The 12540-nt window shown below is 50.4% G+C and overlaps 1 protein-coding gene across 2 annotated transcripts; it reads left to right on the top strand.

Annotated features, from left to right (window-relative positions):
- The first annotated feature begins 6298 nt into the window (after positions 1–6298).
- On the top strand, positions 6299–12204 carry LOC124017641 (ethylmalonyl-CoA decarboxylase-like). Of its 2 annotated transcripts, none has more exons than XM_046332899.1 (6): positions 6299–6335; positions 6774–7146; positions 10110–10252; positions 10929–10981; positions 11078–11158; positions 11342–12204. In XM_046332899.1, exons 2-6 carry the CDS (start codon positions 6834–6836, stop codon positions 11754–11756), a joined length of 1005 nt encoding a protein of 334 aa, XP_046188855.1. In that variant the 5' UTR covers positions 6299–6335; positions 6774–6833; the 3' UTR covers positions 11757–12204. The 2 variants fall into 2 exon arrangements, with proteins under 2 accessions (XP_046188855.1, XP_046188856.1); XM_046332900.1 differs by lacking the exon at positions 6299–6335 and having other exon boundaries at positions 6779–6882; positions 6922–7146.
- Positions 12205–12540: the final 336 nt, after the last annotated feature.

Genomic DNA, 12540 nt, shown 5'->3' with positions numbered 1-12540 from the left:
GATATCAGGAGGAGGGAGAGAGGAAAGGTGGGGATATCAGGAGGAGGGAGAGAGGAAAGGATGTGATATCAGGAGGAAGGAGAGAGGAAAGGAGGTGATATCAGGAGGAAGGAGAGAGGAAAGGTGGTGATATCAGGAGGAGGGAGAGAGGAAAGGAGGGGATATCAGGAGGAAGGAGAGAGGAAAGGAGGTGATATCAGGAGGAAGGAGAGAGGAAAGGTGGTGATATCAGGAGGAGGGAGAGAGGAAAGGAGGGGATATCTGGAGGAGGGAGAGAGGTGGGGATATCAGGAGGAGGTAGAGAGGTGGGGATATCAGGAGGAGGGAGAGAGGAAAGGTGGGGATATCAGGAGGAGGGAGAGAGTTGGGGATATCAGGAGGAGGGAGAGAGGAAAGGTGGGGATATCAGGAGGAGGGAGAGAGGTGGGGATATCAGGAGGAGGGAGAGAGGAAAGGTGGGGATATCAGGAGGAGGGAGAGAGGAAAGGTGGGGATATCAGGAGGGAGAGAGGAAAGGAGGTGATATCAGGAGGAAGGAGAGAGGTGGGGATATCAGGAGGAGGGAGAGAGGAAAGGAGGTGATATCAGGAGGAGGGAGAGAGGAAAGGTGGGGATATCAGGAGGAGGGAGAGAGGTGGGGATATCAGGAGGAGGGAGAGAGGTGGGGATATCAGGAGGAGGGAGAGGGAAAAGGTGGGGATATCAGGAGGAGGGAGAGAGGAAAGGAGGTGATATCAGGAGGAGGGAGAGAGGAAAGGTGGGGATATCAGGAGGAGGGAGAGAGGTGGGGATATCAGGAGGAGGGAGAGAGGAAAGGTGGGGATATCAGGAGGAGGGAGAGAGGAAAGGTGGGGATATCAGGAGGAGGGAGAGAGGAAAGGTGGGGATATCAGGAGGAGGGAGAGAGGAAAGGTGGGGATATCAGGAGGAGGGAGAGAGGAAAGGTGGGGATATCAGGAGGAGGGAGAGAGGAAAGGAGGTGATATCAGGAGGAAGGAGAGAGGAAAGGAGGTGATATCAGGAGGAGGTAGAGAGGAAAGTAGGTGATATCGGGAGGAGGGAGAGAGGAAAGGTGGGATATCAGGAGGAGGGAGAGAGGAAAGGTGTGGATATCAGGAGGAGGGAGAGAGGAAAGGAGGTGATATCAGGAGGAGGGAGAGAGGAAAGGAGGTGATATCAGGAGGAGGGAGAGAGGAAAATAGGTGATATCAGGAGGAGGGAGAGAGGAAATGTGGGGATATCAGGAGGAGGGAGAGAGGAAAGGAGGTGATATCAGGAGGAGGTAGAGAGGAAAGGAGGTGATATCAGGAGGAGGGAGAGAGGAAAGGAGGTGATATCAGGAGGAGGGAGAGAGGAAAGGTGGGGATATCAGGAGGAGGGAGAGAGGAAAGGAGGTGATATCAGGAGGAGGAGAGAGGAAAGGAGGGGATATCAGGAGGAGGTAGAGAGGTGGGGATATCAGGAGGAGGGAGAGAGGAAAGGTGGGGATATCAGGAGGAGGGAGAGAGGAAAGGTGGGGATATCAGGAGGAGGGAGAGAGGAAAGGAGGTGATATCAGGAGGAAGGAGAGAGGAAAGGTGTGGATATCAGGAGGAGGGAGAGAGGAAAGGAGGTGATATCAGGAGGAGGGAGAGAGGAAAGGTGGGGATATCAGGAGGAGGGAGAGAGGAAAGGTGTGGATATCAGGAGGGAGAGAGGAAAGGTGGGGATATCAGGAGGAGGGAGAGAGGTGGGGATATCAGGAGGAGAGAGAGAGGAAAGGAGGTGATATCAGGAGGAGGGAGAGAGGAAAGGAGATGATATCAGGAGGAGGTAGAGAGGTGGGGATATCAGGAGGAGGGAGAGGGGAAAGGTGGGGATATCAGGAGGAGGGAGAGAAGTGGGGATATCAGGAGGAGGGAGGGGAGAGGGGAAAGGAGGTGATATCAGGAGGAGGGAGAGAGGAAAGGTGGGGATATCAGGAGGAGGGAGAGAGGAAAGGTGGGGATATCAGGAGGAGGGAGAGAGGAAAGGTGGGGATATCAGGAGGAGGGAGAGAGGAAAGGAGGTGATATCAGGAGGAAGGAGAGAGGAAAGGTGTGGATATCAGGAGGAGGGAGATAGGAAAGGAGGTGATATCAGGAGGAGGGAGAGAGGAAAGGTGGGGATATCAGGAGGAGGGAGAGAGGAAAGGAGGAGGGAGAGGGGAAAGGTGGGGATATCAGGAGGAGGTAGAGCGGAAAGGATGGGATATCAGGAGGAGGGAGAGAGGAAAGGTGGGGATATCAGGAGGAGGGAGAGAGGAAAGGAGGTGATATCAGGAGGAGGGAGAAAGGTGGGGATATCAGGAGGAGGGAGAGAGGAAAGGTGTGGATATCAGGAGGAGGGATAGAGGAAAGGTGGTGATATCAGGAGGAGGGAGAGAGGAAAGGTGGTGATATCAGGAGGAGGGAGAGAGGAAAGGTGGGGATATCAGGAGGAGGGAGAGAGGTGGGGATATCAGGAGGAGGGAGAGAGGTGGGGATATCAGGAGGAGGGAGAGAGGAAAGGAGGGGATATCAGGAGGAGGGAGAGAGGAAAGGAGGTGATATCAGGAGGAAGGAGAGAGGAAAGGTGTGGATATCAGGAGGAGGGAGAGAGGAAAGGAGGTGATATCAGGAGGAGGGAGAGAGGAAAGGTGGGGATATCAGGAGGAGGGAGAGAGGAAAGGTGTGGATATCAGGAGGGAGAGAGGAAAGGTGGGGATATCAGGAGGAGGGAGAGAGGTGGGGATATCAGGAGGAGAGAGAGAGGAAAGAGGTGATATCAGGAGGAGGGAGAGAGGAAAGGAGATGATATCAGGAGGAGGTAGAGAGGTGGGGATATCAGGAGGAGGGAGAGGGGAAAGGTGGGGATATCAGGAGGAGGGAGAGAAGTGGGGATATCAGGAGGAGGGAGGGGAGAGGGGAAAGGAGGTGATATCAGGAGGAGGGAGAGAGGAAAGGTGGGGATATCAGGAGGAGGGAGAGAGGAAAGGTGGGGATATCAGGAGGAGGGAGAGAGGAAAGGTGGGGATATCAGGAGGAGGGAGAGAGGAAAGGAGGTGATATCAGGAGGAAGGAGAGAGGAAAGGTGTGGATATCAGGAGGAGGGAGATAGGAAAGGAGGTGATATCAGGAGGAGGGAGAGAGGAAAGGTGGGGATATCAGGAGGAGGGAGAGAGGAAAGGAGGAGGGAGAGGGGAAAGGTGGGGATATCAGGAGGAGGTAGAGCGGAAAGGATGGGATATCAGGAGGAGGGAGAGAGGAAAGGTGGGGATATCAGGAGGAGGGAGAGAGGAAAGGAGGTGATATCAGGAGGAGGGAGAAAGGTGGGGATATCAGGAGGAGGAGAGAGGAAAGGTGTGGATATCAGGAGGAGGGATAGAGGAAAGGTGGTGATATCAGGAGGAGGGAGAGAGGAAAGGTGGTGATATCAGGAGGAGGGAGAGAGGAAAGGTGGGGATATCAGGAGGAGGGAGAGAGGTGGGGATATCAGGAGGAGGGAGAGAGGTGGGGATATCAGGAGGAGGGAGGGGAGAGGTGGGGATATCAGGAGGTTGAGAGGAAAGGTGGGATATCAGGAGGAGGGAGAGAGGAAAGGTGTGGATATCAGGAGGAGGGAGAGAGGAAAGGAGGTGATATCAGGAGGAGGGAGAGAGGAAAGGAGGTGATATCAGGAGGAGGGAGAGAGGAAAGGAGGGGATATCAGGAGGAGGGAGAGAGGTGGGGATATCAGGAGGAGGGATGGGAGAGGTGGGGATATCAGGAGGTTGAGAGGAAAGGTGGGATATCAGGAGGAGGGAGAGAGGAAAGGTGGGGATATCAGGAGGAGGGAGAGAGGAGAGGAGGTGATATTAGGAGGAGGTAGAGAGGTGGGGATATCAGGAGGAGGGAGAGAGGAAAGGTGTGGATATCAGGAGGAGGGAGAGAGGAAAGGAGGTGATATCAGGAGGAGGGAGAGAGGAAAGGAGGTGATATCAGGAGGAGGGAGAGAGGAAAGGTGGGGATATCAGGAGGAGGGAGAGAGGAAAGGAGGAGGGAGAGGGGAAAGGTGGGGATATCAGGAGGAGGTAGAGCGGAAAGGATGGGATATCAGGAGGAGGGAGAGAGGAAAGGTGGGGATATCAGGAGGAGGGAGAGAGGAAAGGAGGTGATATCAGGAGGAGGGAGAAAGGTGGGGATATCAGGAGGAGGGAGAGAGGAAAGGTGTGGATATCAGGAGGAGGGATAGAGGAAAGGTGGTGATATCAGGAGGAGGGAGAGAGGAAAGGTGGTGATATCAGGAGGAGGGAGAGAGGAAAGGTGGGGATATCAGGAGGAGGGAGAGAGGTGGGGATATCAGGAGGAGGGAGAGAGGTGGGGATATCAGGAGGAGGGAGAGAGGAAAGGAGGGGATATCAGGAGGAGGGAGAGAGGAAAGGAGGTGATATCAGGAGGAAGGAGAGAGGAAAGGTGTGGATATCAGGAGGAGGGAGAGAGGAAAGGAGGTGATATCAGGAGGAGGGAGAGAGGAAAGGTGGGGATATCAGGAGGAGGAGGGAGAGAGGAAAGGTGTGGATATCAGGAGGGAGAGAGGAAAGGTGGGGATATCAGGAGGAGGGAGAGAGGTGGGGATATCAGGAGGAGAGAGAGAGGAAAGGAGGTGATATCAGGAGGAGGGAGAGAGGAAAGGAGATGATATCAGGAGGAGGTAGAGAGGTGGGGATATCAGGAGGAGGGAGAGGGAAAGGTGGGGATATCAGGAGGAGGGAGAGAAGTGGGGATATTAGGAGGAGGGAGGGGAGAGGGGAAAGGAGGTGATATCAGGAGGAGGGAGAGAGGAAAGGTGGGGATATCAGGAGGAGGGAGAGAGGAAAGGTGGGGATATCAGGAGGAGGGAGAGAGGAAAGGTGGGGATATCAGGAGGAGGAGAGAGGAAAGGAGGTGATATCAGGAGGAAGGAGAGAGGAAAGGTGTGGATATCAGGAGGAGGGAGATAGGAAAGGAGGTGATATCAGGAGGAGGGAGAGAGGAAAGGTGGGGATATCAGGAGGAGGGAGAGAGGAAAGGAGGAGGGAGAGGGGAAAGGTGGGGATATCAGGAGGAGGTAGAGCGGAAAGGATGGGATATCAGGAGGAGGGAGAGAGGAAAGGTGGGGATATCAGGAGGAGGGAGAGAGGAAAGGAGGTGATATCAGGAGGAGGGAGAAAGGTGGGGATATCAGGAGGAGGGAGAGAGGAAAGGTGTGGATATCAGGAGGAGGGATAGAGGAAAGGTGGTGATATCAGGAGGAGGGAGAGAGGAAAGGTGGTGATATCAGGAGGAGGGAGAGAGGAAAGGTGGGGATATCAGGAGGAGGGAGAGAGGTGGGGATATCAGGAGGAGGGAGAGAGGTGGGGATATCAGGAGGAGGGAGGGGAGAGGTGGGGATATCAGGAGGTTGAGAGGAAAGGTGGGATATCAGGAGGAGGGAGAGAGGAAAGGTGTGGATATCAGGAGGAGGGAGAGAGGAAAGGAGGTGATATCAGGAGGAGGGAGAGAGGAAAGGAGGTGATATCAGGAGGAGGGAGAGAGGAAAGGAGGGGATATCAGGAGGAGGGAGAGAGGTGGGGATATCAGGAGGAGGGATGGGAGAGGTGGGGATATCAGGAGGTTGAGAGGAAAGGTGGGATATCAGGAGGAGGGAGAGAGGAAAGGTGGGGATATCAGGAGGAGGGAGAGAGGAGAGGAGGTGATATTAGGAGGAGGTAGAGAGGTGGGGATATCAGGAGGAGGGAGAGAGGAAAGGTGTGGATATCAGGAGGAGGGAGAGAGGAAAGGAGGTGATATCAGGAGGAGGGAGAGAGGAAAGGAGGTGATATCAGGAGGAGGGAGAGAGGAAAGGTGGGGATATCAGGAGGAGGGAGAGAGGAAAGGTGGGGATTTTTAAAAATGTATTTTTTATTTATTTAATTTTTGTCAGCCCATGTCCCCACAGAAGGCCTTCTGGCTGTTGGTAGGCTGTCATTGTAAATAAAATGTTGTTCTTAACTGACTTGCCTAATTAAATAAAGGTTAAATAAAAATAAATGCCGAGAAAAAAGGGGGTGAACTGATAGCACGGCATGTTTGAATCATTTTTGAACGACATATATAATTACTCGACAGAACGGTGAACCGAAAAATGAGTGTATACCACAATTCTCTTTGGTAAAGCTAGATAGAATCAATCATTCTGAATGACGGGAGTGTTCGCTTGCCCTCGTGTGTCGGATCCAGTGAAGTGCAGCTGGCCAGGTTCCTTGTTCACTGGTTCATGTTTCCGGGGGGGAGAGGTTTCAATGTTACACCACAACATTGAGCAATCAGACAGCACAGGTTTGTGAAATATTTTAAGATGTCGCTTCTTATGTTATATCACCTAATTATCAGGTTGTTAGGGATGTTTTTCCACAGTGCTTTTGGGGATGTTAAAGTCTACGCTTTTAGAAATCCACATTTTTATAAAGAGGATATAACTGAAGGATATGGTTAGGCAGCTAGCTCCTGCCCATCGCACGAAGGCAACAACAATAAGGTGCCTCTGCATGGGTCAGATGCGCATGCGTAGATCTCTTAGTTGGGACCTGAGCTACTGTCTATCTGCCTCAGTTAGCACAGACAGAGGACTATTATGGACTGGTAACTGCACACATACGGCCTAGCAACCAACTCTGGCCAACTGTTTTACAGTTCAATAACAGTGCTGATTCCTCTCTGTTACCCTCTCTTGCTCTTCCTCTCCTTTTTGTTTTTCTCTCTCCTCCTCTTCCTCAGTCCCTCTCCTGTCTGTTTCTATCCCTCCATCCTTCTCTCCTACCTTTCCCTGGTAGCAGCATGGTTCTGTCTGCAGCCAGGCAGCACCTCCTCGGGGGAAGTCGGCTTGGTGCCTGGGGGCAGCACCTCCTCAGGGGCATTCGGCTTGGTGCCTGGGGGCAGCACCTCCTCAGGGGCAGTCGGCCTGGTGCCTGGGGGCAGCACCTCCTCAGGGGCAGTGGATCAGTTCACACCGATGCCGAGGGGTTCCAGGAGAAGGAGATCAGAGAGAAACTCCAAGCTTTCCCTGGGGGATCTATAGACCTTGTCAAACAGGAGTCGGGCATCGCGGTACTGACCGTCAACAACCCTGCCCGCATGAACGCTTTCTCTGGTATGGAAGCACTGCCTAATGTTATATTTTATTAATTGATCAGAGTGTTGCTCTTTGCTAACCTGCAATTCAGACTAAATATCACTCCGGTTCTCTCTTCACCAAACGGAGCGAAATATATTTCAGTTGATATTTAATATATAATAATAATATATGCCATTTAGCAGACGCTTTTATCCAAAGCGACTTACAGTCATGTGTGCATACATTCTACGTATGGGTGGTCCCGGGGATCGAACCCACTACCCTGGCGTTTCAAGCGCCATGCTCTACCAACTGAGCTACAGAACCCCTATTTCGGACTCTTTGTTTCTCCTGAGAATGACAGTGGAACTAAGGGGGCTGGTGCTCGATGAACTGGGTTGTGTTGAGTAGGGCACACTGTAGCAAAACGTTTAGCAACAGATGAACTGTGTTGTGTTGAGTAGGGCACACTGTAGCAAAACGTTTAGCAACAGATGAACTGGGTTGTGTTGAGTAGGGCACACTGTAGCAAAACGTTTAGCAACAGATGAACTGGGTTGTGTTGAGTAGGGCACACTGTAGCAAAACGTTTAGCAACAGATGAACTGGGTTGTGTTGAGTAGGGCACACTGTAGCAAAACGTTTAGCAACAGATGAACTGGGTTGTGTTGAGAAGGGCAGGGCACACTGTAGCAAAACGTTTAGCAACAGATGAACTGGGTTGTGTTGAGTAGGGCACACTGTAGCAAAACGTTTAGCAACAGATGAACTGTGTTGTGTTGAGTAGGGCACACTGTAGCAAAACGTTTAGCAACAGATGAACTGGGTTGTGTTGAGTAGGGCACACTGTAGCAAAACGTTTAGCAACAGATGAACTGGGTTGTGTTGAGTAGGGCACACTGTAGCAAAACGTTTAGCATCGATGAACTGGGTTGTGTTGAGTAGGGCACACTGTAGCAAAACGTTTAGCAACAGATGAACTGGGTTGTGTTGAGTAGGGCACACTGTAGCAAAACGTTTAGCAACAGATGAACTGGGTTGTGTTGAGTAGGGCACACTGTAGCAAAACGTTTAGCAACAGATGAACTGGGTTGTGTTGAGTAGGGCACACTGTAGCAAAACGTTTAGCAACAGATGAACTGTGTTGTGTTGAGTAGGGCACACTGTAGCAAAACGTTTAGCAACAGATGAACTGGGTTGTGTTGAGTAGGGCACACTGTAGCAAAACGTTTAGCAACAGATGAACTGGGTTGTGTTGAGTAGGGCACACTGTAGCAAAACGTTTAGCATCGATGAACTGGGTTGTGTTGAGTAGGGCACACTGTAGCAAAACGTTTAGCAACAGATGAACTGGGTTGTGTTGAGTAGGGCACACTGTAGCAAAACGTTTAGCAACAGATGAACTGGGTTGTGTTGAGTAGGGCACACTGTAGCAAAACGTTTAGCAACAGATGAACTGGGTTGTGTTGAGTAGGGCACACTGTAGCAAAACGTTTAGCAACAGATGAACTGGGTTGTGTTGAGTAGGGCACACTGTAGCAAAACGTTTAGCAACAGATGAACTGGGTTGTGTTGAGTAGGGCACACTGTAGCAAAATGTTTAGCAACAGATGAACTGGGTTGTGTTGAGTAGGGCACACTGTAGCAAAACGTTTAGCAACAGATGAACTGGGTTGTGTTGAGTAGGGCACACTGTAGCAAAACGTTTAGCAACAGATGAACTGGGTTGTGTTGAGTAGGGCACACTGTAGCAAAACGTTTAGCAACAGATGAACTGGGTTGTGTTGAGTAGGGCACACTGTAGCAAAACGTTTAGCAACAGATGAACTGGGTTGTGTTGAGTAGGGCACACTGTAGCAAAACGTTTAGCAACAGATGAACTGGGTTGTGTTGAGTAGGGCACACTGTAGCAAAACGTTTAGCAACAGATGAACTGGGTTGTGTTGAGTAGGGCACACTGTAGCAAAACGTTTAGCATCGATGAACTGGGTTGTGTTGAGTAGGGCACACTGTAGCAAACGTTTAGCAACAGATGAACTGGGTTGTGTTGAGTAGGGCACACTGTAGCAAAACGTTTAGCACAGATGAACTGGGTTGTGTTGAGTAGGGCACACTGTAGCAAAACGTTTAGCAACAGATGAACTGGGTTGTGTTGAGTAGGGCACACTGTAGCAAAACGTTTAGCATCGATGAACTGGGTTGTGTTGAGTAGGGCACACTGTAGCAAAACGTTTAGCAACAGATGAACTGGGTTGTGTTGAGTAGGGCACACTGTAGCAAAACGTTTAGCAACAGATGAACTGGGTTGTGTTGAGTAGGGCACACTGTAGCAAAACGTTTAGCAACAGATGAACTGGGTTGTGTTGAGTAGGGCACACTGTAGCAAAACGTTTAGCAACAGATGAACTGGGTTGTGTTGAGTAGGGCACACTGTAGCAAAACGTTTAGCAACAGATGAACTGGGTTGTGTTGAGTAGGGCACACTGTAGCAAAACGTTTAGCATCAGATGAACTGGGTTGTGTTGAGTAGGGCACACTGTAGCAAAACGTTTAGCAACAGATGAACTGGGTTGTGTTGAGTAGGGCACACTGTAGCAAAACGTTTAGCAACAGATGAACTGGGTTGTGTTGAGTAGGGCACACTGTAGCAAAACGTTTAGCAACAGATGAACTGGGTTGTGTTGAGTAGGGCACACTGTAGCAAAACGTTTAGCAACAGATGACCAATAAAAAACGTGTTTATTTTGGATCTCCATTAGCAGCAAAAGAAAAAGACAAAACATGACAAGTAACAGAACACTGATACACTGATGGACAAGGACTTTAACAAACCATTTAACAATAAAACAAAACAGTCGCCGTCTTTCCATGAGATGTTGTTTCATCTGTTTAAAAATAAAATAAAGGTCATATTGAACATGTTCAGGTTGTACCTCCGTGTTTCACTCAGGTTCAAAACGTTTTATCCCTACTGAACACTACCCTGTTGTTTTCTCCAGGTTCTATGATGGTGGAGCTGGAGGAGAGGGTGTCCCAGCTAGAGGAGTGGACGGAGGGCAAAGGTCTCATCATCCAGGGGGCTGCTGGGACATTCTGCTCTGGGTCAGACCTCAACGCAGTCAGGGCTATATCCAACCCTCAGGTCAGTCCTCAATGTTGTCAGAGATATATCCAATCCTCAGGTCAGTCCTCAATGTTATCAGAGATATATCCAACCCTCAGGTCAGTCCTCAATGTTATCAGAGATATATCCAACCCTCAGGTCAGTCCTCAATGTTGTCAGAGATATATCCAACCCTCAGGTCAGTCCTCAATGTTATCAGAGATATATCCAACCCTCAGGTCAGTCCTCAATGTTGTCAGAGATATATCCAACCCTCAGGTCAGTCCTCAATGTTGTCAGAGATATATCCAACCCTCAGGTCAGTCCTCAATGTTGTCAGAGATATATCCAACCCTCAGGTCAGTCCTCAATGTTATCAGAGATATATCCAACCCTCAGGTCAGTCCTCAATGTTGTCAGAGAGGTCAGTCCTCAATCCAACCCCTCAGGTCAGTCCTCAATGTTGTCAGAGATATATCCAACCCTTCCTAAACCACGTGTCAAACTCATTCCACGGAGGGCCAAGTGTCTGAGTGTGCTTCTTTCCTTCCTTGGTTGATGAATTAAGGTCACTAATTAGTCAGGAAGTCCCCTCACCTGGTTGTCTAGATCTTAATTGAAAGAGAAAACTCCCCCAAAACCAGCAGACACTACCAGGCCCTCCATGGGATGAGTTGGACCTCCTGGTCTACTAACGATGCGTCTTGTCTTTCAGGATGGGATGAAGATGTGTACGTTCATGCAGAATGCCCTGACCAGACTACTGAGGTAGTTACTCACTAGCCTCTGTGGTAGATGGTTCTAAGATCGGCGTGTCACTCCAGATGCTCTGTGCCACACTAACCCACGTGTTCTCTGTTGAAGGCTACCCCTGTTGTCTGTAGCTCTGGTGGAGGGGAACGCACTGGGGGGAGGAGCTGAACTCACTACTGCCTGTGACTTTAGGTACAGTAACGTGACTCATTGTCCATAGATATCACCATTGTGTTTATTAACCTTTGACCTACATCCAGATAGTGGAGAAAAGTAGAGTTCACAATAAAAAGGCCTTTTCTAGAAATATTTTAAAAAACTAATCCACCAAGTTTCCAATCTCTAAAAACCAACGTCCCGGTCTCTCCCTGCTAGGTTGATGGCGCCGGGCAGTGTGATCCAATTTGTTCATAAACACATGGGTCTGGTCCCTGGTTGGGGCGGTGCAGCTAGATTGGTACGCATCGTAGGCGGCCAGAACGCCCTGAAGATGCTGGGTGGCGCTTTGAAAATAGACCCAGAGATGGGGCTTCAGATTGGGCTTGCGGACGGGGTCCTGGAAGGTTCCCTGGCTGGGTCTGGAGCCAACGCCCTCCTGGAGGCAGAGCAGTGGTTGGAATGCTACACCACGGGTCCAGCCCCGGTCATCAGAGCCATAAAGAGCGTGGTGGTGTCTGGGAGAGAGCTCCCCCTGGAGGTGGCCCTGAGGACTGAGAGGGACGTGTTCGGGAGAGTGTGGGGAGGACCGGCTAACCTACAGGCTCTGGCCACTAAGGCCAAACACAAGTGAATTAACTAATCTTGCGATTACATTGTAGTCTCGTCCTAATGTTCTGGAGAAACCTAGAACGTCTGGAGTGGAAGTCGTGAACCAACCCACACTGAGGCTGAACTGGAACACGAGGATGGGCTGTAGGAGGGTCTGAACTCAACCAGAACACACTGAACTAGTGTATTCATTCTGACAATTGTTGTTAAAAAAAAAAGGGTCTCTTAAAAACAAAAGCAAACGAATCCTACTTGTACAATAGTTTTAGTTGGGAAATGTTTTGAACCCATTAGACAGAATGAATACATCCCTGGATTGTGCTCTGGGAGTTTGACCCAATGACAGATTTATATTGCTGTGTTGTGAGTGACCACTAACAATCAATTATTTCAGTGAAGGAATTGTTGTCGACTGTTGGGACAATTATATGGGCCCATGTCCTTTTAAAAGGGGACAATTATATGGGCCCATGTCCCTTATAAAAGGGACAATTATATGGGCACCATGTCCTTTTAAAGGGGACAATTATATGGGCCCATGTCCTTTTAAAAGGGGACAATTATATGGAGAGTCTGATACAGTAGTTGTGGTGATGTGAAGATGGTATTGTGCCTTTTGACCTTTGTGGCTCTACTACAGTCCATTAACACCGGGGTGACCCAACGCCAGGGGGGCGACCCAACGCCAGGGGGCGACCCAACGCAGGGGGGGCGACCCAACTCCAGGGCGGGGGCGACCCAACGCCCACCCAGCGGGGGCGACCCAACGCCAGGGGGCGACCCAACGACCCAACTCCAGGGGGCGA

This window comes from Oncorhynchus gorbuscha, unplaced genomic scaffold, assembly GCF_021184085.1.
Source record: "Oncorhynchus gorbuscha isolate QuinsamMale2020 ecotype Even-year unplaced genomic scaffold, OgorEven_v1.0 Un_scaffold_295, whole genome shotgun sequence".
Classification (NCBI taxonomy): domain Eukaryota; kingdom Metazoa; phylum Chordata; class Actinopteri; order Salmoniformes; family Salmonidae; genus Oncorhynchus; species Oncorhynchus gorbuscha.
Note: the sequence above shows the minus strand (reverse complement) of the source record. Positions and strands in the feature narration are given on the sequence as shown.